We start from the raw sequence: 25,972 nt of genomic DNA on the forward strand, positions 1-25,972 counted from the left end.
AATTATTAACTCGTAAACAAATAATTATTTATAGATATTGTGTGTAAATGTTGAAATTTTGGGAATGTTTTTGCTATTTAAATATGTTTTATAGCGATTTTGAAGGACCTAAATTTTTGGGGTGATTAGAATATTAACGATATGAAGTCGCCAGACTATAGCAAATTTACTACATTTGTGACACCCCTGCGAAATGTACACGTTGGAAGAAAATCCTTTCGGCTTCCGAACCCGAAGTTGATTTGAACTGTCATTCATGTTGAAATTCGTGAGTCAGTCAGTGAAGTGAGTTTGCTCTCATTGATCCCTTTTTAGATCGTCGTATTCGTTGAGAAAACCAATCGAAAGTTGTTTTTCCAAGTGTTTCGTACGATTGTAATTTCCTTCCGCGTTCGGTAAAAATCAAGTTCCCTGGTTCGACGGTTGGAAGTTGGATTTATTGCTTCGCAGATTTCGGCAAAAAGTGCTACGCCTTTTGTGGGTGAAAATCATCGGGATACCAACACAGCGAAAGTTGCATCATTTTCGTGTTTGCGGGGTGCGTTTAGTGCTTGAGCAAATTCTCAGAAAGACGTGTTTGTAAACAGTGTGTACGAGTCGAAGAAAATTGGTTTGTGTTGTTTAGTTTGATTCAACGGCCAGAATTCAAGAGTGTTACCTAAATCAAACGTGCATTTTCTGGATACTTCATCAGATGATAAATTGGAAATAACATGGATATGGAAGAAGCGGTTGATTTTTTGGTAAGTACATTACAGCATACGAAAGCCATAGATGAATATGTTTTATTTCCAATGTTCATATATTAAAAAAAATTATAAAATATGGAAAATTTTCTTGACCTGCTCAAAAAGTTTTGTAACTCACAATATATTATAATATATATTCATATGTATACAATTACAAAAATTTCCATCTCTACTAATTTAAGTTTTTAAATTAGTAGTATGATAAGGTAGTATGAGGTAGTAATTAAGATACGATAGAATAGTAATCAATACATTGAACATTACAGTTCCCTGTTTAGTAAAATGATTTGAATTGCCCTTTTCTATTATAATCACGACTAAGCTCGGTTACTGACGTGTCTTTTTGGACTGTTTGCAACGGATTGCATCATGTATAATACTTTCAGGTAGTTCACCTGTATCGCATATTATTTCGTTGTGCGCATTGTTGCATGATGGTGCTCTTAAATGTTTGCATTTCTCGTAGGTGCAATAGGATTTGAACCAGTAGTGTTTCATATTGTTCAGGACCATTAATTTTGGGAATATGAAGCATGAATTTTCCATCAGCTATTCTACTAGATCCATTTTTATCATAGACGAGATTTAAAACTTAAAGCCGTACAGATCTATTTTCTGCAAATTTAAACCACGTATGAATCACTTCATATCTTTTGCAATCGCTTCAGTATGAATGTTTCATTTTGTCTACGGATCAATCCACTTTTTAATTATGGGACTTATCTTCTTAGCTGCAATATAATTATTTTGTTTGAAAACATTTCTAACTTGAATAGAACACTGCTGGGAAAACCAGTGAGTTTAAGTTCTATTTTACTTTAGATTCAAACTAGGATAGTGTTAAAAAAATTGCAATAAAACTGAATCACTACTGATTTTACTCTAAGTGTATGTAAAGGATATGTGTTTATTCCAATATCGAACATTGTTGGCGCTTATCATTTTTGCCAATTTACTCGCAACAAGCTACATTCAACGTGATAAGTGGGCATCCATAAATTACGTAACGCTTAGAGGGGGAGGGAGTTGTCAGAAGTGTGACAATCCATACAAAAAGTGTATCATAGGGGGGAGGTGAATTTTTGCGTTACGTAATTAATGGATCTTCCCTAATTGGTTCCATAGTTTTCTATCACGTAGATCGGCTGTTTCGCTGCATTGCGTTGGAGGCTTTGGGATTGACGCGGTTTTGCTTTACGCGGTACGTATCCCCCAATGAGCTAGACTAGATGTGGCATATCAGTGCTCCGTGTCACTAGATTGTCGTTCAATCCTTTAAGACAAAACAAACCATGCGTTACCCATTATTTTACATGCAATTGAGTCAGTTTACACCATCATTCGGGCGTTTTTCCCCAGGCCCATTTTTTAAACTAATTTTAAATGCGTCAGAAAGTGATAAAAACCTTGTTGTTTTGTATAAGAGATGATTGTAATATCTGAAAGTCTCCTAAATAAAGACATAAAAAAAATGATTGTAAAATGTAGCTGGTTTTATAAATTTTGCACGTTGAAATGGTTCGATACTCTTGTTTAGGGGAACGGTTCGATTTTTTTTACCAGTGAGCACGCGTTTAAGCAAAAAGATGCATCGAGATTGGTGCTGTATTTATTTTTTTTGCGATGAGATGAATATATGTTCAATGCGATGGATAACGGAACATTCTGGGGTGCATTTTAGACCGTTCTCCATTGTTTTATTTGTGAAGGGGAAATTCGGAACATTAGTTGACATAAATTAAATACAAGTGCTGTCGGCCATAAAGTATTTTCAGTGTCAAATATATGTAACGAAAAAATAACGCCTGTTCTGCCGTAAACAGATGAAGTAGGTACCTATACGCCTTTTTGCCTTTCTCGTATAACTAAGTATACGTAAAGGCTATATGATCACTATCACTATCACTATCAAATACTATTTTCTATGCGCAAAACACGCCAAATTTTTTCTTTGTGTTTTTTTTTGACGAGAAAGGCACCTACACCGCTAAGTCTATTAATCAGGTTTTTTGGAAATAAAAATGGTTTCAGCTAATAGTACTTTAATAGAAAAAAAATTATAAAATAAACTATGTATGTACGTCAGTTCGGCAGGTTATGGCAGTTACTGTTAGTATCGAGTACACAGTACGTGATAGCAACAAGCTTCTCGACTCGATAGAATGTGGAAAATAAAAATTATGTCGATTTATAATCAAAAAACAGATCAGTACGTAATACTTATGACACACTGGTGGTATTCGTACCACGGTTAAAGAACCACAAGTGTTTCATCTTGTATCATGCTGGCACAACGTGTTATACCCTGGTCCAATATGTACTAGGTATAATGACCGTGGTATACTACAAGTGTGTCTTAAGTAGGGTAGGATGGGGCAAGATGGGTCTTCTAAGGCGAACCCTCAATGTCTCAATACATATACATTTCAATTTAACTTTTCAACATGGATGCATAAAAATAGGTATATAGGTAAGCCAAAGGTATGAAATAACGAAAAAGAGTTACGTCTGTTTGTCTGTGGTTTTACAGTTTGAAAATGTCCGAATTTTTTTCATTTCTGTTTATTTGTATTGATTTCTTAAAGGCAAAAGTATACAATAAACAAATTGACATCATTATTCCAAAAAATACCCTCATAATGATTATTATCAGCACTGAAAAATATTTTATTGGATACTAGGTTTGCCGTTCTGTATGTGCGGACGCATTTGCAAGTTCTTATTAGAATGTCTAATTTTCATACAAATTCATTTATTTCAGAGCAGTTAGTACAACATCACCTACATTACATATGATCAGTTATGTAAAAGTTGGTGATCGTCATAAGACAAAGAGCAAATCGCCTTTTTCTATTTCAGGCGACCAAATAAAAAAATAGGGGTTCTTTGATCAATTTCGCATGAAAGGCAGTCAATAAAATAATGTTGTGCTTTATTTTAAAATTAAAATTCATAAGTTATTTTAATAGATCTATGCATATTCCTTTAATTCACCGAGTTAAAAGTGATAATAAACACAAAATAAAGCAGATATTGCACACTTTCATGCCCTATTCGGCTGTTCGGCCACATTGAGAGTTGATGTAAAGGCAATGTCAACTTCTCTCCCCGAACAGCCAAGATAGCTGTGTGGTGTCGGCAGCCAGTTATCTGGCTAAGAATAACGCTACGGATTGCCTGTTCCGGTGGTAGAAGTCCACCATACAGGCATGGTTGTAAATATTCGGCAGCACTGGATGAAGGTGATGTTTTTTTATATCATTTTTGCCTTTCTCGTATACAAAGTATACGTAAAGGCTATAGGATCACTCCAAAACCGAACTTTTGATAGAAGGCTCGGAGACCCATAGTGTTATATACCAATCGACTCAGTTCGACGAATTGAGGTGATGTCTGTATGTGTGTATGTATGTGTGTGTGTGTGTGTGTGTACAAAAATGTGAGACACACTTTTTGGTACTTAGCATTATTCGATTTGCTCGCAACAAGTTGCGGTCGACGCGGATTGCGGTCTAGTTGTTTCCTATTGAAAATTGGCCCGATCGGTCATTGCGTTCCAAAGTTATTGAAAAAACATTGTTTTTATGCCAAGGGTCCCCCCTTGGGAATTTTTTTTTTCAAAAACAAAAAAAAATGTTTTTTCAAATTTTGCAGCAATGCATTCAAATGACCGCAAATGCATATGAATTGATGGAAAAAGTAAAATCTATCCCCCTAAAGTGCTATTTTGACCTCTATATGTGTTTTTCTAATTATTTTAATGCGCGAGAAAGGCACCACCAACGCTAGGTGGATTGATCTGGGTTTTTTATTTTCTTCCTGCTTTGAAATCAACCGATGCGGCTTTATGCTTACCGTGCCTACGAATGAATGGTTAGGGGGGTCTAAAAAGAACCTAACCGCTAACGGAGCCTGTGAAGCACCAGGGCACCCTTCACAGTATCTAGCCCTTACTGCGCTAACCGGAGCTATGGCGTAGTTGACTTTTTGCTTCTCCGAAATAATCGGCTACTCTTATTCAATCTCAACTTGAGGTTAAATAAAAGTGGGATTATGAGCATGTTTTTATTTAGTTTTTCAACAAATTGTCACCTATATGGATTCGCTTTATGCGTTATACACATTGTACTCTGTGTTTCGTCTTTGACTTTCTTGATAAGATACCAATTTGGTTTCATCGTTGCTGTTCATATTAATGCTGAAGTTGTGGAGTGCATTATCTTAATTTGCAATGGCTTCAGTTAAGATAGCTCAAATCAATCTTCAGCATAAAAGAACAGCAACGATTAATCTTTGTAGACTCATGCAAAATGGCAAATCCCAAGTGGCTTTGATGCAGGAACCCTATTTTCGCAAGGGTAGCTTCTACCTAGGTAACCTAGTGAACCCGGTTTTTGCTGCTTTCAGTAAAGAAATGGCAAACTCTCGAGTCTCGATCAATGCCGCGTGCATGTGTGCTTGTTGACAATGCTATTGTTGCTACACTTATCTCTGAACTAACAACCAGAGATGTATGTGCTGTCACAATTGATGCAACTGGCGGAACCCCCGTCAGGAAATACGTCTATTGTTCGGTTTATTTACCACATGATGAACCATCCCCTAAGGATGCTTTCAAACGAGTTGTCATATATTGCACTTCAAAAGGCCTTCCGCTAATTGTCGGCAATGATGCTAATGCTCATCACATCATCTGGGGTAGCTCGGATATCAATCTGAGAGGCTCCAGCTTGATGGAATACTTAAGTAGTACCGAACTTAGTTTACTTAACATAGGCAATCGCCCAACCTTTATGGTATCTAATAGAGCAGAAGTGTTAGACATAACCCTTTGCTCCAATAGAATCAGTCACGAATTGACGAATTCGCATGTGTCAGAATCAGGAATCGATATCTGACCATCGCTACATCTACTTTGATCATTTGAATGTTACTTCGCAGACCTTGCGTTTTAGAAATCCCCGTTCAACGAACTGGGATATTTACACAGAGTTGCTCTGTACCAAATTTCATGGATATCTACCTTCTATAGAAACTCCTACCGACTTGGATGATGCAGTTGATACTACAACGTTGCACATCGTGGAAGCTTTCGAAGAAGCTTGCCATTTACGCTCTGTAAAAACCTCCAGAGGAACCCCTTGGTGGAATTCCGATTTGGCTAAGCTAAGGAAGCAGTGCAGAAGGAGTTGGAACAGACGCTATTCAGCAGGGACGGATTCTTTCAAGTTGGCTCGCAAAGCTTACAAGAAGGCTCTACGATCTGCTGAACGATCCGGCTGGAAAAACGCTATTGAGGTTACTCAATAATGGCGGTTTTCCTACCTATGGATTTGCCGACGACTATCTAACATTGATAGTGGGTTTGTGCATTACTACCTTATTCGACCTGATGCAAAATGCTCTTCAGGTAGTTGAAAGTTGGTGTCGCCAATAGGGCCTTTAGGTCAATCCGAATAAAACATCTATTGTTCTTTTCACGGAAAAACGTAATCGTAATGGTATTCGTCCATTACATCTTTTTGGTTCTGAAATCAATGTAACTGATCAAGTAAAGTATGTGGGTCTAATTTTGGATTCAAAGCTTTCCTGGACTCCTAACATTGAGTTCAGCATCAAAAAGGTGTGTATGGCTTTCGGCCAATGCCGACGAACCTTTGGTAAAACTTGGGGTCTTAAACCCAAATATATCAAATGGATTTACACAACAATTGTACGACCAATTTTGGCTTATGGATGTCTTGTGTGGTGGCCATCTTAGGCCATCTTCAAAGGATGTGCCTAATGGCAATGACTGGTGCGTTCTCTTCAACTCCCACGGCTGCTCTCGAAGTTCTCTTCGACGTGGCCCCACTACACATACATCTCAAACAAGAAGCATTTTCTTGTACTTACCGACTATGGGTTCTCGGTTTTATGGAAGAGAATCCTGTAAACCGCAGTTCTACACACACTTCGTTGTTACCGCTTATGGTTAATTGGGACGAAATTTTCCTTGCTCCAAGTGATCTCACACAAGTTAGTAGTTTTCCTTATAGGACATTTTCGACACAATTCCCCTCGCGGGATGAGTGGACATCTGGCTATTTGGAGAGAAGTATGTCGGACAGCATTGTTTGTTACACTGACGGCTCCCTCCTCGAAGGTAGAGCAGGTGCAGGCAGTGTTGTGCTTAATCATTATCAGACGATCATGATTGCAATTTTCATGTGAAAACTTTTCACGTGAAAACAGTTGGCGAGTTGTCGCCGGCGACAACTTCTCAAATTTTGTACTCAAACGATAATAAACACAGAATTTTCATTCAATCATTAATCTTCACTAATAATAGCTAATTGTTAACAGTCCCGTTATACCTTCTATTTGGCGTTATAGTTTCATGCTAGTAAGGAAAAATAATTTAAAAGGTAACGGTAAATGCTTCAAATCAAGATACGATTTTCAAACGATTCTTAATCGCTGGCGAGTTTTAATCACTTGATAATTTAAAAGTAAAATCGCGAGTGAGTTTGATCACTCTCGATTTTTCGAAAATTTGATTTTTCCCAACCCTGGGTGCAGGCGTCTATTCGCGTGAGCTGAGATTGGAACAGTCACACTCACTGGGTACACACTGCACTGTCTTTCAAGCGGAAATATTTGCCATCATGTGTGGAGTGCAATCTGCACTGCAGCAACGCATTATGGGCAAAGTAATATACTTCTGTTCAGATAGCCAAGCAGCTATTAAAGCTCTCGCCTCGGCCAACTCAAGGTCGAAGTTAGTAATCGCATGTCGAACTCAAATTGAGGAACTGAATTCAGTAAATACTTTACACCTTATATGGGTACCTGGCCATTCTTCCATAGCTGGAAACGAATTGGCTGATGAGTTAGCTCGTAATGGAGCATCGCATGACTTTATTGGTCCTGAGCCAGCTATTCCAATATCCAAGTGTTGGGTGAAGCTTTTGATCAACTCTTGGGCTGTCACTCAGCACAAATGGCATTGGAGTAGTCTGGATTCATGTCATCAAACAAAATTGTACATTCGGGAGCCATCTCCGGTAGAAGCAAACTATTTAGCTAATCTGTCTAAACAGAATTGCAGTGTCTTAGTCAAGGCCTTGACAGGTCACTGCCGACTGAACTATCACATGGCAAATATTCAACGCGTTGAATCATCTGTTTGTGATAGTTGTGAATCCGATTATGGAACTTCTTATCATCTAATATGTAACTGCCCAGTCTATGCACAATTGCGCTTCCAGATATTTGGTAAACACTTACTTAGTGAAATTGACTTCAGAAACCTGAACCTTCAGAGTATTTTGTTGTTCATAACCCGGTGTGGTAAGGAGCTATAAGCTCTTGTACGCTTATGCGTTGTATGCCCTCTTCAAGGGCCCTTTTCCAAACATTCCCTTTGTTCTCCCATCCACATTCCTTTCCTTTTGTTCACTTCCTTTTCCGTCAGGTGTGTGATGAAAAAGGCTGTGAAGGCGATGGCACAAATCTCCCAAATTGAGGTGAACGTGCCCCTGGAGCCGACGTTCTGATACCTGATACCTGATACAGTTTGAAAATGTCCGAATTTTTTTCATTTCTGTTTGTTTGTATTGTTTTCTTAAAGACATAAGTATACAATAAACAAATTGACATCATTATTCCAAAAAATACCCTCATAATGATTATTATCAGCACTGAAAAATATTTTATTGGATACTAAGTTTGCCGTTCTGTATGTGCGGACGCATTTGCAAGTTCTTATTAGAATGTCCAATTTTCATACAAATTCATTTATTTCAGAGCAGTTAGTACAACATCACCTACATTACATATGATCAGTTATGTAAAAGTTGGTGATCGTCATAAGACAAAGAGCAAATCGCCTTTTTCTATTTCAGGCGACCAAATAAAAAAATAGAGGTTCTTTGATCAATTTCGCATGAAAGGCAGTCAATAAAATAATGTTGTGCTTTATTTTAAAATTAAAATTCATAAATTATTTTAATAGATCTATGCATATTCCTTTAATTCACCGAGTTAAAAGTGATAATAAACACAAAATAAAGCAGATATTGCACACTTTCATGCCCTGTCACGGGACAATTTTTTTTGAGATTTTCGTAGCATACCATTCATTCTTCGTGTTTCTATAGATATTGAAGATATGTAAATATCGCGTGACATCTCTCATTGAAAATGAGAAATTCCAGTACTATGTATGATACTTTCACTGTATTACTAAAAATGTTTAAATTTCACATTGCTCGACGAGATAACACAGATAATAAGAAACAGCTGAAAAAAATGTTCCTTACCATACTCTACCAAAATGCAATTTCACCCTCCAATCGAGTGGCAATAAAGTAGAACCAAATTATTCTTCTATGCGTTTAAATGTATACGCTGCTCAAGAACGGCACTTACCCATCTTACCCCGTGATCCATCGACGATGATGATTGATTCAAAGTTATTTAGCATATCTGCTTCCAGAGATGAGTAACTTGCCGATTACTGGGATATAGTGATGTATGTTTATTTAATAAATTAGCAATATACCATCAGCGAAATGTGTTTTGATGCGCAGTTTTAGGCGATACATATTTTTACAAGTGGCTTTCTTTTTTACGGTTATAAGGTCCAGATACATCGATTATACTTTGGCTTATTCCTGAAACTGGCGACGCTCAACAAACAAACAAACAATTTTATCAGATAATAAAAACAGAATTTTGTTTAAATTTCATTTAACAGAAATAAATAAAAACAAAAATCGTCAATAGAATATATTCAGCCAGTTCAAGGACAATCATATTTTACCTGATTTAGCAAAACATGATGCAGTTGCATCTAAGTTAATACTCGTGTTCCATGGGCTGTGTTCGTTCCAAGCTTCAGTTGATAAGTCCAGCTAATGACGTTTGGTTGGAGGTGAAATGACTGTTCGTGTTATCAGTGGTGAGTGAATTCCTACTAAATGTATATATGCACAGTTACAACAAAACTGTGAGAGCTTATTAATTGATAAGAAATTCCCATAGATGGCAAAACCTGGGTGTTTTTTTCCTTTCTCATGCCAAAAAAGTAACTGAAAGGTTATGCTTTCACTCCATTTTTATGGGGAAATTTTGCGGTTTTAATTCTCATAGGTTGCATGTTGAATCTACCCAATGCAAGGAGGACAAACAAATGCTTTATCAGCTATTGAGTATGAGATCGCTCTTCGGGTGGCGTAATGAATGGTACCATGGACCACCGATAATTTGAACGGTACCTCATTCATATTAACAAGGTTCACTTTTTAATTTGAACTTCTGGTTACTCCATCAGCATTGGATAAATATTTGTTCTCTTTGCTGTTTTGTTTTGATTCTACGTTCACTTTCATGTTGTTCCATTCTTCTTTTCTCCAAAACACATGTAGAATGACGTTTGAGCATTTTTTAATTTGAACCAACGGGGCTCAAATTAAAAAGTTTTTGAATAAAAAAACGGTCAAATCGCCAGAGGTCCACGTTATTAGTCCTACAGCAGTGGCGTTTCCATAACCTCAATCTACCTGTGCACTGGACTTATATTTAAGGAATTGGTGTGCGGAAATGCATAGAATAACTAGATTTTGATTAGTTTAAATGACTCTGATAATTTTATTTCCCATTTGGGATGTCAAAATATCAAATTTATCATTGTTTGGGTATAAAGGTAAAATGAGTAAAAAGGTAAAAAGTGAGGTTACACGGCGCCACTGTAGTACAGTGACTATAATAACAGTGTCGTCAAGTGTCAGAATTGGAATAGAATAGTCTGTCAGTTTCATACAAATGCGCGTTCCAAACGTGCAGGAGACCTGCCAAACGTGGCACATTACGTTACTCTTCTTTTAGGACTCTAGTTTATTAGTATTTTAATTTTGGAATGGATTTATGCCGAAATTCAAGGTTCCTTCCGGCTTAATAGTCCTGTTTAATTAGCAGGATGAAGTCGCTCGAAGTTTCTCCCACTCTGCTCGTTCTTTTTGTCAACAAATGGAAACGACATGGATGAGAAAAACTTCGAGTTTCTTCAACCTGCTCATTAGACAGGACCTGGAGACGGGGTTACAAAGAAGATTCTTCTCCCTTGTTTTAAATTTTGTTCTTTTCATCACAGTTGACTTTTCAATTAAAATGTTTCTAATTCGTGAAAGTGTAAGCTTAGTTTCATTATGATTTTTTTCATAACTGTTTGGAACTAAGCTCCCCGGCTATTTTGGAACACTTTCACAAGTGTGTGAAAAGTGCTCGTAAAATAAGAAAAAAATTCAAGACAAAATTTTCAAAACGACTTATCTGCTTTTGTAAACAAAGATTCAAACGACGATTTGACAAATGAGTAATTCTTGCTGAAACCGGGCCACTATTTGTACGAGGTTCTTAAAAATGCCTAAATTTACATTCTTTCGAAAGCTTTCGGCGAGTATATTAAGGATCCGAGTTAAATTCATCATAAATATGAACCCCTCGTTAGTTATAAACGAAATCATTTTTATGGACCCCTCGATTTTTGTCAATTCTTGACTCACCAAAACTGTCATAACTCCAACATTTCTCAACCGATCGTAGAGATCAGCATATCGTTGGAAAGAGGAAGAGTGTATCCTCAACTTGCAGTAATAAAAATACAAGCAGCCATATTGAATTTGGTCGCCATCTTAGATTTCTTTTTGAAAACCATTTTTCCGCCAAGTTCGCAACCACCGATTTTGAATATTAATACATCGATGGAAAGCTTAGCTTATATTGTGCATTTTGTCCGAAAATCTCAGGTGTATGTTTTTTCTATCAAAAGTTATGTATGATTTCCCAAATTATTTTTTGAAGGGCCATCTGACCAACGAACATTATTTTTATGGTTAATATGGTAATACGACGTCAGTTCCTTGATTTCATACACTATTCTAAGCCAAATATGTTTCAAAAATCAAAAGCATTTCTACAATAGCCTTCTATTTGAAGGGTTCAAAAGTTTTGAGCATAACGGAGCCGTATTCAAGTTATTGTATTAAATAATTCAAGAATTTTTGCTTTGGTAAATCGTGCATAACTTTTGATAGAAGAAACATACACCTGAGATTTTCGGACACAATGCACAATATAAGCTAAGCTTTCCATCGATATATTAATATTCAAAATCGGTGGTTGCGAACTTGGCGGAAAAATAGTTTTTAAAAAGAAATCCAAGATGGCGGCCAAATTCAATATGGCTGCTTGTATTTTTATTATTGCAAATTGAGGATACACTCTTCCTCTTTCCAACGATATGCTGATCTCTATGATCCGTCGAGAAAAGTTGGAGTTATGACAGTTTTGGTGAGTCAAGAATTGACAAAAATCGAGGGGTCCATAAAAATGATTTCGTGTATAACTAAAGAGGGGTTCATATTTATGATGAATTTACCTCGGATCCTTAATATACTCGCCGAAAGCTTTCGAAAGAATATAAATTTAGGCATTTTTAAGAACCTCGTGCAAATAGTGGCCCGGTTTCAGCGAGAATTACTCAAATCTGATGGCTCTCCCACGCAAACCAACCAGAGTCTCTTAATTCTCGTGTATACATGGATGAGACAGTGTTCCATGAGCTACAAAAGCTCACGTAGCACCGATTCAGTGCGACGAGAGAAGCTAGCGCGCATGAAATAATTAAGTGAGCGTGTCTCAATGTACGTCTCATGAGACTCATCTCATGCGCTAGAAATGCATAGCCGGCGTTACTTAGGCGACGATATTATTGAATGAAAATTTCCCGCCCAAGCTGTTTTACGCATCTCCGTTGTTGTTTGCAAAGGTTTGCCATGGCAAACAGCGCATGAGCAGGTCGCATTGAGATGTCTCAATGCGACTCACCAATGTTAATGTGAGGTACACAAGCTTCGTGAGACTCGCGCGCGCTAAATTTTATGTGCGCGTAGCAGTCGTTGCTCAATCTCATCCTTTTTTGTACGCGTGCATGATGTCTGAAACCAACACTATCAACAGGTAGCGGAAACTTTCACCTACCGTCCGGTGGTGTTGGTTTGCGTGGGAGAGCTATCAGATTCGTTAAATCGTCGTTGGAATCTTTGTTTACAAAAGCAGATAAGTCGTTTTGAAAATTTTGTCTTGAATTATTGAATATCAATACTTTTGCATAAAACGCTGCTGTTACAGGTGTAGTTTCTTTTTTTTCTTTGCCTTTTCTTCATCTTTTCCAGGACAGGACAGGACCACTTGTTTTTTTTTCAAAAACCCATCCATACCGATCATAGCAATCCTATGGGGGAAAAATGCTATTGAATACAAAATCAATCACTTATTTGTTTATCGTAAATGATTTTAATGTTCCGTTTCATAGCGGGCCTGGTAGTCATATGGCTACTGTTTCTGCCTCATACGCAGGAGGTCGTGGGTTCAATCCCAGGTCCGTTCCATTATCTCCTACTTTGTATCTTGCTCTATATTTCTCATGTTCTAGCAATCGCTAGAACTGGAAATGGACTTCCATACCGTTTCCATCTCAATTCCTATACATTCAACTTGAATATTCTAACAGTAATCTGCTGGAGTTGGAAATGAACTATAAAGCACATCCAATTAGAAATTCCATCAGTTGCTTTCTCCTATCTATCACATTGGCAGCTCGTTAACCAAGACAAGACGGACCTCTGCCTCTTGAACCTAACCCAAAAAGTCCAACAAATTCCGCATGAACTCGTGGCAAGTGCAGAGGTATATTCGGCTTGCAGTGGGCGAGTGATTGCATCATCGTTTTCTCCCCCTTCCCTACATTGACTTGCATTCTGACGTGGCAGGCGGCAGTATGACCTAACAAATGAGATAATCAGTACTTGTACATTGAAGATGTGAGCTAGTCCCAAGAAAACATCTGTTGGTTCCCTGTGCAAGAACAGCTGATTTGGTCATAATGGAGTAGCAACTACGAGCAGTCAATCATACTCAAACTCAAACTCAATGATTTTAATGTTCTGTTTCGGAACGTTTTGCTATGATGTTTACATTGTGCTGTAATAATGCAAAAATGGCTGGAGGGTAAGGTGGACCACACTTATATGAAAAAGTTCAAAACCTCCCTTTCTTTAGAACTTTACAAAGATCGGAACAACTATTCATAAATGAGGGGGTTAGAAGCAGAGGGATGTAAATGTCTAGGGAGAAGAAGGAATTTCTGAAGAAATTTCAAAAGGTATTTTCGAAGAATTCACCAAAACAATTTTTTAATAAATTTTTGAAAAGATTCCCGAAGGAATTTCGAAGACATAAATGTATTTTAAGGGAATTTATGAAGGAATTCCTAAAGGTATATCCGAAGGTTCAAAGGAATTTCTGGAAGAGTTTCTCTTGGACTGTTCGAAGGAATTTCCGAAGTTGTCACTAGAAAAATTTGTAAGGAAATATCTGGAACAATTTCCTTTAGGAATTCCAGAAATAGTTTCCAAAAAAATCCTTTGACTTGAGGAATATCCAGAGCAACTCCTTAAAGCGTTTTCAAAAGTTTTCCTAAAGAAATTTTCAAATGAATTCCTCAAAAAATCGCAAGAAATTTCAGAAGAATTTCTGTAGCATTTTCCGAAAGTCTTTTCAGTAAAAGCATAAATACTAGAACGCTAGTGGCGCTGTAATCGTTAAGGGAATATCCATAAATTACGTAACACTTAGACGGGGGAAGAGGGTGTTGTCTGAAGTGTACAAAATTAATACAAAATTTTCATATGCTTCATATAATATTGTGACATAAGGAAAGGGGTGTTGATATTGCCAATTGTTTGCGATAGGTACGTAAATAATGGATCATTCCCAAAATTATTTTGGCAAAATATGCTTCAAAAAACTTGGACGTTTGTTGTCCATCATGTTGTAGTACATGTTTGGGTTCATCACCAGCATCGGATTGATTCTTAAAGTACCTGTACTTTGGCTGCTAGGTCCAAGCAAACTAGCTGTTGATCACGCTAAAATGTGCGATATTAACAATCTTATACTTTTTTATCTACTGTACTTCCAAAAGAGTTTTCTATAGGAATTTTCAAAGGAACTAAAAAACAATTCCTTAAGAAGTTTTCTAAAATTTCTCTGAAGAAATTACCGAATTAAAATCCAAAGGAATTCTAAAAGAAATTTACGAAAGAATTTCTCCAAAGTATTGCACGAAGGATTTTCTCAACAAATATTCGGAGGAGCCCGTATAGGAATTTCTAAAGAAATTCGCAAATAAATTACAAACATCCCAATGAAATCTTGGAGGAAGTTCCGAAAAAAAAATCCTGAGGGAAATGTCGAAGCAATTCTTAGAAGTCGCTCTCTGAAGGAATTTCTGAATTCATGTCCGGAGGATTTTCCGAAGGAATCCCTGGAGGAATTTTCGAAGGAATACCTGATTGAATTCCAGAAGGAATTTTTGATGAAATTCCTAAAGATATTTCCTAATACTTACTTGTTTGAATTGATTATTTAGCTGCTGAAATCAATTCATTACAGGTTTGTTTTCACCTGGAAATAAATGTAAAGTACCTGGGAAAAACCTGAGAATTTTGTTCTGAGTAGACACCCTGTTTCAGTATTTTTTTGCCAAGTTATCAATTTGATGTTGAGCTTTGCTCGCAACCTGCTAAAGTCATCATTTCTCTTAATTATAATTATATTAGCTCAGAATGCAATGAATATCAAAACAAGACGGCCTTACCAGTGTGCGTAATACACCGAATGTGTGAAAGCTTCTCTTCGATTTTAAAATGAATCCAAAAGAAATCTGGTGATAAATATGTATATGAAAACGCCAAGTGCGTAATAGAAGCAACAAGTTGAAGGCAACCATTCACAGTTATGTCCGAAGAAAGAGAAAGAGCCAATGGTATAGGTAATAGCCTTCCTAACTTGGATCAGCGGGCTTCTTGATAGGCGCGTGCATTGTAGAGAGGAAATAAAGCAAAAGGCTTAAGCACCGGCGACTGTGCCTTGAGCGTGGCTCACGCCAACGCCGTAGAAGCAGCGTAATGCCTGAATATTTTGAAACTCCGCGTCTTGAAAAAGTCATGTGCCTTCCCTAGAGGAGCGATGCGATGGTCAATGACTGAAATTGGATAGAATTTCTTCCATTCCTTCATTCTCCCGCACTACAAGCCAAGCCAACCAGTAACCAAAACCAATTCCACTGTCGAACTGAGAAAAGAGGAATCCTATGACTGGATGTTCGGCTCTGCTGGTGCCTATAGCGATTTATGTCCGTTGTTGATACCTTTTTCAGAACTTTATAGGTTGGAGCAAAGTGTTTCAACCTCAATTTCATGGCTTCGGTCAGTTCCATTCGGTGAGTGTAACAAGTGTGACGCAAGTGTGCATGTTTTGCTATTCAACAACTGAACAAACTATTCTTGTGTCCCCATATTTACTGGTTCGCGCTTTGGTTAAACCGCAGAGGTGGTACCTACCTACCCAGTTTCGATTTGGTAGATGATAAAGTAGGCCAATGCTACACACTTAAATGTGTGATGTGATTCTATGCCTACAAGCTTTTCGACTGATAACGAAATGGATCTCGATACGTATGTTATAACGCTGAAACAGCACTAGCTTGGGGCAAATAAAGCAAAATGGAACCTGTAAGTATGGCAAGTGATAATACTTCCATTCTGTTGAGAATAATTTTGATTGTTGTAGATGTTTCGTTTTGATAATACCCGTTTGCGTCAATTTCGGGGTGTCGATGTTAAAAATAAAGCCATATGTTATTGGAAGTCTATGGGTTTAGTTTCTCAAACAAGGTTTTCCTACACACATATTTTGGTAAATATTCATTCCGTTGTACAATTGTATCTATTTATTCTTACGATACGACAATAGTTATGCTATGCTTATCAATGGTTTTCTTTTTGTCTTTGTCGTATAGATCGACATCACTAAAAAAATGCGTAACAACAGACTGAGTTTATGTTGAATGCATTCCAGATACATATTTGAAATTAAATACATTTTTGGCAAAGAAATCATCTAACGATATGGCATTCCAATGGTTGTTGTAAAATAATTTGAAAAGAAGAATAACTACTTACTTACTTTTTAGCTCATAAAGCCTCCAGTAGACTTATCGTTTAATTGTCAAATATTTGAAAATTTCATCCGGACATCCAGCAGACTGGTGGGACATTGACATAAACATAAGACTGGCTAGATAAATATTCACAAATATTCCTCAGTTCGTGTTTGATCAAAAACATATAAGGTACACTGGGGGAAGTGGAAAAGGAAAAATCGATAGTGCATGTTTGAATTAGTGTAAAACCAGTTTAAATGATTTAAATGCGTTCAATCAAAATGGGCTATCAAAAACAGTCAATTTTGCACCAACTGTGCGGTAATTCATACCATTTTGGTCGCTTGAAATTTATGGAAATAGATTTTAAAATTAGGAGTTGTTTTTCCACTTTTCATAGTGGGATGGGGTAAGTGGAAAACCGATGTTGCCTTGACCTTAAATATTGATGAGTAGTTACATATAATTAAAATCAATACTATAATTACTCTGAGTATCTTTTGTGGAATAATTTCATTACCTTAACGGAATAGATCCTCAAGGAATTCTCGTAATAGCTAGGGGAGGGCTGGTTTTGCCTTCTCGGACACTAAGTGTACGTAAAGTCTATATGTTCGCCCCAAACATGAACATTTTAAAGGAAAAATGGGACTTACAGGGTTATAAACTAATCAACTTAGTTTAACGAATTGAGATGATGTCTGTATGTGCGTATTTGTATGTATGTGTGTTCGCAAAGCACGTACAAAATTATCAGCTATTCTTAAGCACTTGTCCTTAACCGGTTTGTTCGCAAAAAATTGCATTCAACGGCGAAACTTGTTAGGAATAAAAATTAATGTGAATTATACAATATATTTACCTATCAGTGTTATTTTTAACTTTCTTATATATTTTTTTTCATATGGAAAACATGTGAAAGGCATCAGTACCGACAGGTGGATTAATCAGGCATTTTCTCATTTATATGAGTCCAATCACTACTGGAATCACCATGATAACAAATAAGGAACATATTAAGATTCACAGGTATCTAAATAAACACTGGAAGGAAAAAAAAATTGCGTAATTAGAACATTATCCACTTCCCCCGCAGTGTTTGATACCTGGGGTAAGTGTAAAATCTTTGAATTATTTGCTTTCTTGGTACAAACCACTACCAATTGAATGGGATTAGTTTAATTGTATTGTAATAGTCACCTGTGATATAAATTCACTTGAAAAAAGAACAATTGGTGCAAATAAGAATTAATTTTATGAATGCAAATATCAATTTTTCGCGAAATCTAAAATTACAGTTCAAGCGATAACCGTGTTAGTGCATGTGTTATACAAATGTCAACATAGTATTAGTGTGAGCATCAAAGTATAACATTGCATGATGCTATGATGTGGTAAAAACTGTAAAGTATGTACAATTCCAATTTTTCGAGTCGATTTTTACACTTACCCCCTTTTTCCACTTCCCCCAGTGTACCTTACAAATTATTATCATGTTTTTATTGTTATTCAGGGTGTCGACTACCTGGAAAGTCAGGGAATTTCATTTTGGACCTCGAAAGACAGGGCATTTTGATTGAGGTTAGGAAGGGCTCTTTTCATGTTCCCCATAGTAATCGAGTTTGTTTCTATTCATCACTAAGTAATAACAGAGGTTCCAAAGCCACGTTGCTCAAATGGTTACTGTTGAGACCTGATCCAAATAGTTTTAAGTCCCCCTTAATATTTTAGATTATTTAATTTCAGTGGTTTTAGCACCGACAAACCGACGTGCCTTCCCATATACAGTTCTTCAAATTTATTGGCAATTACTCTCCTTTCATTATCTAGCTCCATCTGTGCGATGGTTTACACAACAGCTCTCACAAATGTGCGGGCAAACTTGGTCATGCACTCTTTTATTTTTTTCATCAGCTTCCACATAATAATCAATATTTGATATTATAAATGTCAAGAGTTTTATGATAGGATTCGTTAGCCAAATGAAAAACATTCGATTTTCAAAAATGTGTTTAATGCTCGTAAAGACTTAAATGTCGATTAAGGCATCGAAAAAGATTTTCTATTACTTGGTTATTTTTATCTTCATCGCTGTGTAGATTGTTTCAAACGTGCATATAATGTTTACGTCGACCAGCTGGTGGATTGCGCGCATTTTGCTTTGTTTTTCTTGACTTTTTCCATCAAAAGAACGTTAATGTCACTAATGTCAGTAATGACAGAACTAGTTACTATAGGGTAGAGAACCATTTGGGCAGCACCCCCTATTCCCGTCAGCAACGCTCATTACTCGAGCGCATTACAATCGAATTGCTTGTTGTTTAGTACATAATTAGTTTCTGTCGATATCTAGAGATGTACAAAAAATCAAGCCATTTGGTTGGAACGAGGTCGAGTTATTAACGTTGCAGACGGGAATAGGGGGTGCCGCCCAAATGGTCCCGCTCCCTACTCGGGGTAAAACGATTGTAATTTTTGTTGCCAATTTTGGAAACAGAAAGGCCCGCCGGTTTGTTGGTGGTATTAGTCATTCCTTATAGAATTATGTTGACGTACTTATGATATAGGAAAATTACATTTAAAGCGATATATCTTAGATTTAAATTGCTGACTACTGCTAATATCAGTCAGTGACTAGTAACCAACTGTAATGAAAACCCTAACATTTCACATTACCTTTTGATGAAAATGTAACGCCCAAATGTTTGAAAATTATCTAGTGAAAGCAGTCGAAACTGAATCAAATGGCTGAAATAGGCCATAGGTCAGAACCGTTCAACAAACAATCATCAAACATGTTTAAACTACAACCAACAAATAGATATTTGGAAGCTTGTTAAACAAAAACCCCGAATAGTATTTTTGTTGACCTGTGACGGCAATCTACAGCATCGGCATAATATCCAAACAAGATTCTGTGGGTAATGTTTTAAAAACATTTCGGGAACTTCTATTTGATGATTGTCATTGGTCATTATAAAGTCCTTGGTCGATTCTCACGCCGGCCCTTAGTTGGTCAAATCCATCAGTAGTATTGGAGGTCCATTGCGACTCCAGGGAGTCCGTGAGAATTCCAAATGGTGGATGAAGGCACCAGAAAACTTATAACATTATTTGAGCCAATTTTGGAAAGATGTGATTAATGATAATCTTCTGAGTTCTGCGTATTTGAATATTAGTGGATGACCAGAATTGCCTACGATATTCTACAAATCCAATGTTCTGTTCTAGAAGTGATTAGGCTTCCAGTAGCTCAGGTACTCATATGGACTTTACGGATTTACACATGCAGAGATTTCCATATGCTTCTAGGAATTAAAAAAAAAACATTTTTCGTAAATACCTGCAATTTTTCTAGGAATGGTCTGGAAAGTCAGGGAATTTTATTCTCAGATTTGAGTCGACACCCTGTTATTTTCCCTGGCTTTTTTTTGCCTTTCTCGTACAACAAACTTGTACCGAAAGTCTATACGATCACTCCAAAAACGTTCAGAAAATTATTTTGAGCTTTTTAGTGGAATGTCTTCACTTGTCATAAGATGAGTTTGTACAAACCCATTTAATTCCAATGGTGGAATTAAATGGGATTGTACAAACTCGTTTTATGACAAGTGACTCCAAAAACGATTTCTCGATAGAGGGCTCGAAGACCCATAGTGTTATATACCAATCGATTCAGCTCGACGAACTGAGGTGATGTGTGTATGTGTACAAATATTGTAGGCACACTTTTGGAAACTTAGCAAATTCCATTTGACGGGGAATCTTGCCCCATTGTTTGCTATTGAAAATTGGCCAGATCGGACTATGGGATCAAAAGTTATGGCCAAAACACTATTTCAGTAAATCATCGATCTTGGTTTATTTTTGTGCCGCAGTATCAAGATACTCAAAGAAATGAATTTCAAATAAAATTTTCGAGAAAAAATGTGTGCCAAAATTCAATATTTGTCGCTTAAAAATAGCCCCTAAAATGATTAAATTTAGCCACGTAATTTTATCAAAAAAGCAGTAAACTATTTGAGTACAATTACGTTAAGTTTGACAAGCTATTTCGTGTGCCAAATATTGTATCTCAGGTACCCCTTGGAACCAGCGACAGTACCACTTGTAATACATGTAGTAACCCAGGCTAAGAACTGCTGCCTTAAAGTTATCCACTTAGTAGTCATGAGAGTATATTTTTCGTTTGCAGTACACCCGATTCTTTTTTTACACGGGGGATGCGTTCCGTGTAAAAAAAGTTTTCAGTTCAAAATTTGAAAATCCGTGTAAAAAAAGTTTTATGATTTCTCGACAAATCATGCAAAATGGAGCAACTTTGCAAAAATGTTGTGTGGGATTTTTTTTTACACGACCGTGTAAAAAAATCCTTGTAAAAACAGAATCGGGATGAAATAAACCACGAGACAAGTTACTCCGACGAAAATGCACCTATATTCACTTCATTGTCACTATATGAGTTTAGTACAATGTTATTGGAAATTTGCTTCATTTTGGATTAATTTATAAAAGAACTTTATTGTAAGTAATCTTCACGTATATTTGCGCAGCGATAATCTACATCTTCTTCTCATTGGCATTACATCCCCACTGGAATATTGTCGCCTCGCAGCTTAGCGTTCATTCAGCACTTCGACAGTTATTAACTGCGAGGTTTCTAAGCCAAATTACTATTTTTGCATTCGTACCGTCGCACAGAAGTGTAACTAGAACAAATTCGTAGACAAAACCCAAAAACAAAATTTCAACATTTCTCGGGTACTTATTCAAAAGGACGTATGTGATTTTGTATACAAAGATTCAAACGTCGATTTGTCCAATCTGATGGCACTCCCACGCAAACCAACACCACCAACAAGTAGCCGAAGCCTCCCCCTATCTGTCTACGGTGATGGTTTGCGTGGGAGGGCTATCAGACCGGACAAATCGACGTTTGAATCTTTGTTTACAAAATCACATACGTCCTTTTGAATAAGTACCCGAGATTTATACATTCTTATATATTTTTTAGATACTTAAAAACATTCTGCATACTGTGACTATTTCAGAAGTGACCCAAAACTTTGTAAAAAATATAATTAGGGCTCAAAAATGAGGTATTGAAATGGATTTTATCTACTTTATTTGTGGCGTATTTGGAAAATTAATTTTTACACAACATAAATGTTATCAACAAGCTATTGTTAGTACACAATGAGTAGATTATAGCTGTATGTCTCCATTTTGTTCATGTTTATGGTAAAATTATAAATTTTATGTTTCAGTTGATGACCACCTAAAAGTTACTATTTTTTTCTTATTTTTATGTTTTTCTTCATAAGAAAAGTTAATCTATACGGCAAGATCCGGCAAAGATACATCACTTGGGTGTCACTTCAAGATGTGGACTAAGCATGCCACGTGAAAACTCGTCCGCAAATCAGTTTCTGAGCTATTTGAATAAAATGCGATTTTTCATCATTTTAAAACATAATTTTAATATTTGTTCATCACATATAACGAATCCAGGAAAAAAATGTAAATAGCATGCATTTTGTCAAAACATAAATATAATAATGGGTCTCCCATGAGGCGCAATGATATTTTTTTGAAAATCTTATATTAAAATCGCTTATCTATAAATTCTGCATTGTAGAAAAATCTGTTACGACCTAGATTTAGGATGAACCCGTTTTCATTAAAGTGATCATAATTTATGAACGGTGCCTTATTATGATAGCTTCGTCATAGCCAGCTATGATATTTTGTGGGCTTCGACTCGGACATGATAACCAATGTGATGTAATTTTGGGTCATCTTAACTGTTCATAAGTTCAGAACTAGCGGAACTTTTTTTGTTACGCAAATTATGGATATATTTTTATTTATATTCACAGCATCTCCTGGACCTGGAGAGTATTCAAGCAGAAAACATTCAACCGTCTAAGACGAATTAAGTACTCTCCATTTAATTCCACCAGTTAATTTTCGTTATCTTTGCAGATACGTATTTCGACCACAACCAGGGTGTCTACTACCTGGAAAATCCTGGAAAACCTGGAATTATCAGGGAATTTCTCCACACCTGGAAAAAACCTGGAATTATCAGGGAATTCCTGACATAATCAGGGAAATTTCAATACCCGGTGTTCATGAGTGAAATTTTCTCAAAAAAAGAAAAAAAAACATCATTACAAATATTTGAATAAATATGTTGAGTTGATTGGTCTCTATTAAAAATTTAGTAAACATTAATGGATCGTTGTTCCGCAAAAAAAACCTTTTGTCATCTTCAAAAGGAATCCTTGAGAATTTCCAAAACTATTCTTGGTGGAATCTAGGAATTCGGGAAATCAATTAGGGATTGCTTTGTAAATTCTTTTGAGTATTCTCTCGGAAATTCTTTAGAAATATATTAAAAAATACTAAATTAGTTAGAATTTTTCAAACCAATTCCTGGAGGAACTTCCGAAGGAATTTCGGGATCAGTTTTCTAAGGAATATCTGGAGGATTTTTCAAAGAAATCACCTTAAGGGATTTAAAAAAAGTGTAAGTGATTTGTGGATAATTTTTGCTAAAGGAATTCTTGAAAGAATAGCCGAAGGAATGCCGAATGGATTTTTCAAAGGAGTTTCTAAAGGTATTCTCGACGAATTTCCAAATAATTCAGCAAAATAACCGGAAAAACTCCTCCAGGTGTTTTCTAAAGTTTCCATCAAGATACTTCTTCTTTCCGAATAAGTAATAGAACGCTAGTGGCGCTGTAACAATTAAAATTATTCTACCAAAATATGCTTCAATAAGCTTTATAACCTACTCAGATGACGATTAGATTATTTATCGTAATAAATATCGTGTTAAAGTGGAGAAAGAGAATTGAATGTATGGGGATGGCATCAGGTTGTTGTTTATCATGATATTTATGATCATAAATGGCATTATCTGAATCGGCTATAAATTGACCACATGACACTAGTACCGGTACCTTGGCTGCGAGGTCTAAACAAACTAGATGTTGGTCACAAACTAGAACAAACTAGATGTTGGTCACGCAAACAAGAGCAACAATAGTAATCTCGGGTATACCCCGTGTCAGGTTCTTCTTCTTCTTCTTATTGGCATTACATCTCCACACTGGGACAGAGCCGCCTCGCAGCTTAGTGTTCATTAAGCACTTCCACAGTTATTAACTGCGAGGTTTCTAAGCCAGGTTACCATTTTTGCATTCGTATATCATGAGGCTAACACGATGATACTTTTATGCCCAGGGAAGCCGAGGCAATTTCCAATCCGAAAATTGCCTAGACCGGCACCGGGAATCGAACCCAGCCACCGTCAGCATGGTCTTGCTTTGTAGCCGCGCGTCTTACCGCACGGCTAAGGAGGGCCCACCCCGTGTCAGGTATAAGGACGTTAGGCATGAGTAAGTTAGGCATAAAGGATGTTAAGCATAAAATGCCCAAAAATCAGCCCACGACATAAAAAAAGGTAGTATTACGCCTAAAGTCCTTATGCCTAACGTCATGAACCCAGACCCAGAAATCTCATATTTTTGCATCAACCCATTTCCTGAAGAAGTTTTCGCAAGAAGTTCTGAAGGAATTCCTGAGGAAATTCCCAAACATATTTCCGGAACAATTCCTTAAGAGGATTTCTTAAGTTTCTTTTAAAAAAAAATAGCTGAAATAAAATTCAAAGGAATTTCCGAAAGAATTTTGAACCAAATTTCCAAAGAAAGAGTTAAAAAAAATCGTAAAGGAATCGCCAAATGCATCTCTAAAGCAATTTCCGGAACCATTACTTGAGATGTTTTTTAAAGTTTTTGCAAAGAAATTTCCAAATGAAATCCTGGAGGAAGTTCTAAGGGAAATTCTGAAGCAGTTCTTAAAGTTCCCTCTTTGAAGGAATTTCTGTAATCATTTCCGGAGGATTTTGCGATGGAATCCAAGGAGAAATTTTCAAAGGAATCCTGGAGGAATTTTTGATTGAATGGCTGAAGTTATTTTCTGGGTGAATTTGTGAAGGAATTCGTGGAAGAATTTTACAACATTGGTTTTGTGAGGCAACCAAATTTTTTTTTTAAATTGTTTTCGCAATATTTAGGGTAAAATGCCCAATAGTGGACCCCCTAGTAGCGAAAATTTGCTCTTCCTGGCATAAGGAGTGGAAATTTTCAAAATATTAATTTTGCGTGTTATCTCATATCAAGCTCTGCATCTCCTCTTCACGATACATACATTAAACACTCAAATACACGACGTTATTCATTGAAATTAACTTTGTAAAGTCGGACTAAATATGCCCTATAGTAGATCTCCTGGGGGTCCATAATAGGAAATTGCTTCCCTATAGCCGACACTTCATTTGATTTTCATGTTTCGTTTCGGGACGTTCTTCTTCCCTATTATGGACCCCCCAAAATATTCCTATAATGGACACTCTTGTGTTTAATTTTTATAGAATTGTAAAAAATCAACTAATTTTACTTTCCATAGCATTTTCAATGCATGTAATCAAATCATAGGATTGTAATGTAGGTTCTCCCGATGGAATTTCATAGCAAAATGTTTCCATTGTGCTGTAATAATGAAAAAATGTCTGGAGGGTCCACTCTTGGTTGGGGGTCCACTATTGGGCACTTTACCCTACTTGTTTGAATCGATTATTCTGCTGCTAAAATCTATATATGGCAAGTTTGCTTTTACCTGGAAATTAATGTAAAACACCTGGAAAAAACCTGGAAAAATCAGGGAATTTTGTTTTTGCAGATGAGTAGACACCCTGACAACTGTGTGGTCGAAATACGTATCTGCAAAGATAACGAAAATTAACTGGTGGAATTAAATGGAGAGTACTTAATTCGTCTTAGACGGTTGAATACATTCCACTAAAAGAGCTTTATATATTTTTCAGAAAACATTCTTTTGTGCATGCGAATTTATACAACAGTTTTTCTTTTGGGATCTTGGGTCCGAATAAATTAAAATGAGTTAGATTTTTTTTCCTATGTAAATGTTTGAAAATCCATTTAAGGATAGAGACTATGGGTTTCTTGGTACTCTGTGAAATATAGCCATTTTAGAATCTTTCACGTAGCGGAAGCAAGAGATTTTACATAAAACGCGAGGTTTTATTTGAAAACATATGTATTTTGAGATTTTTATCTGCTTTTACACTGTTAGGAGGATA

The 25,972-nt window shown here is 36.6% G+C and overlaps 1 protein-coding gene across 2 annotated transcripts in view; it reads left to right on the plus strand.

Annotated features, from left to right (window-relative positions):
• The first annotated feature begins 264 nt into the window (after positions 1-264).
• Positions 265-25,972, plus strand: part of LOC134224697 (probable basic-leucine zipper transcription factor J) — a 70,340-nt gene continuing 44,632 nt past the window's right edge. Inside the window, exon 1 of one of the 2 annotated variants that reach the window (XM_062704220.1) lies at positions 265-743. In XM_062704220.1, coding sequence (XP_062560204.1) covers positions 714-743 — 30 coding nt within the window. In that variant the 5' untranslated portion in view covers positions 265-713. Of the gene's footprint in view, positions 744-16,094; positions 16,370-25,972 lie in introns of those variants that run through there. The other variant, XM_062704221.1, reaches the window with a different exon arrangement.

Source organism: Armigeres subalbatus, chromosome 3 (genome assembly GCF_024139115.2).
Source record: "Armigeres subalbatus isolate Guangzhou_Male chromosome 3, GZ_Asu_2, whole genome shotgun sequence".
Classification (NCBI taxonomy): domain Eukaryota; kingdom Metazoa; phylum Arthropoda; class Insecta; order Diptera; family Culicidae; genus Armigeres; species Armigeres subalbatus.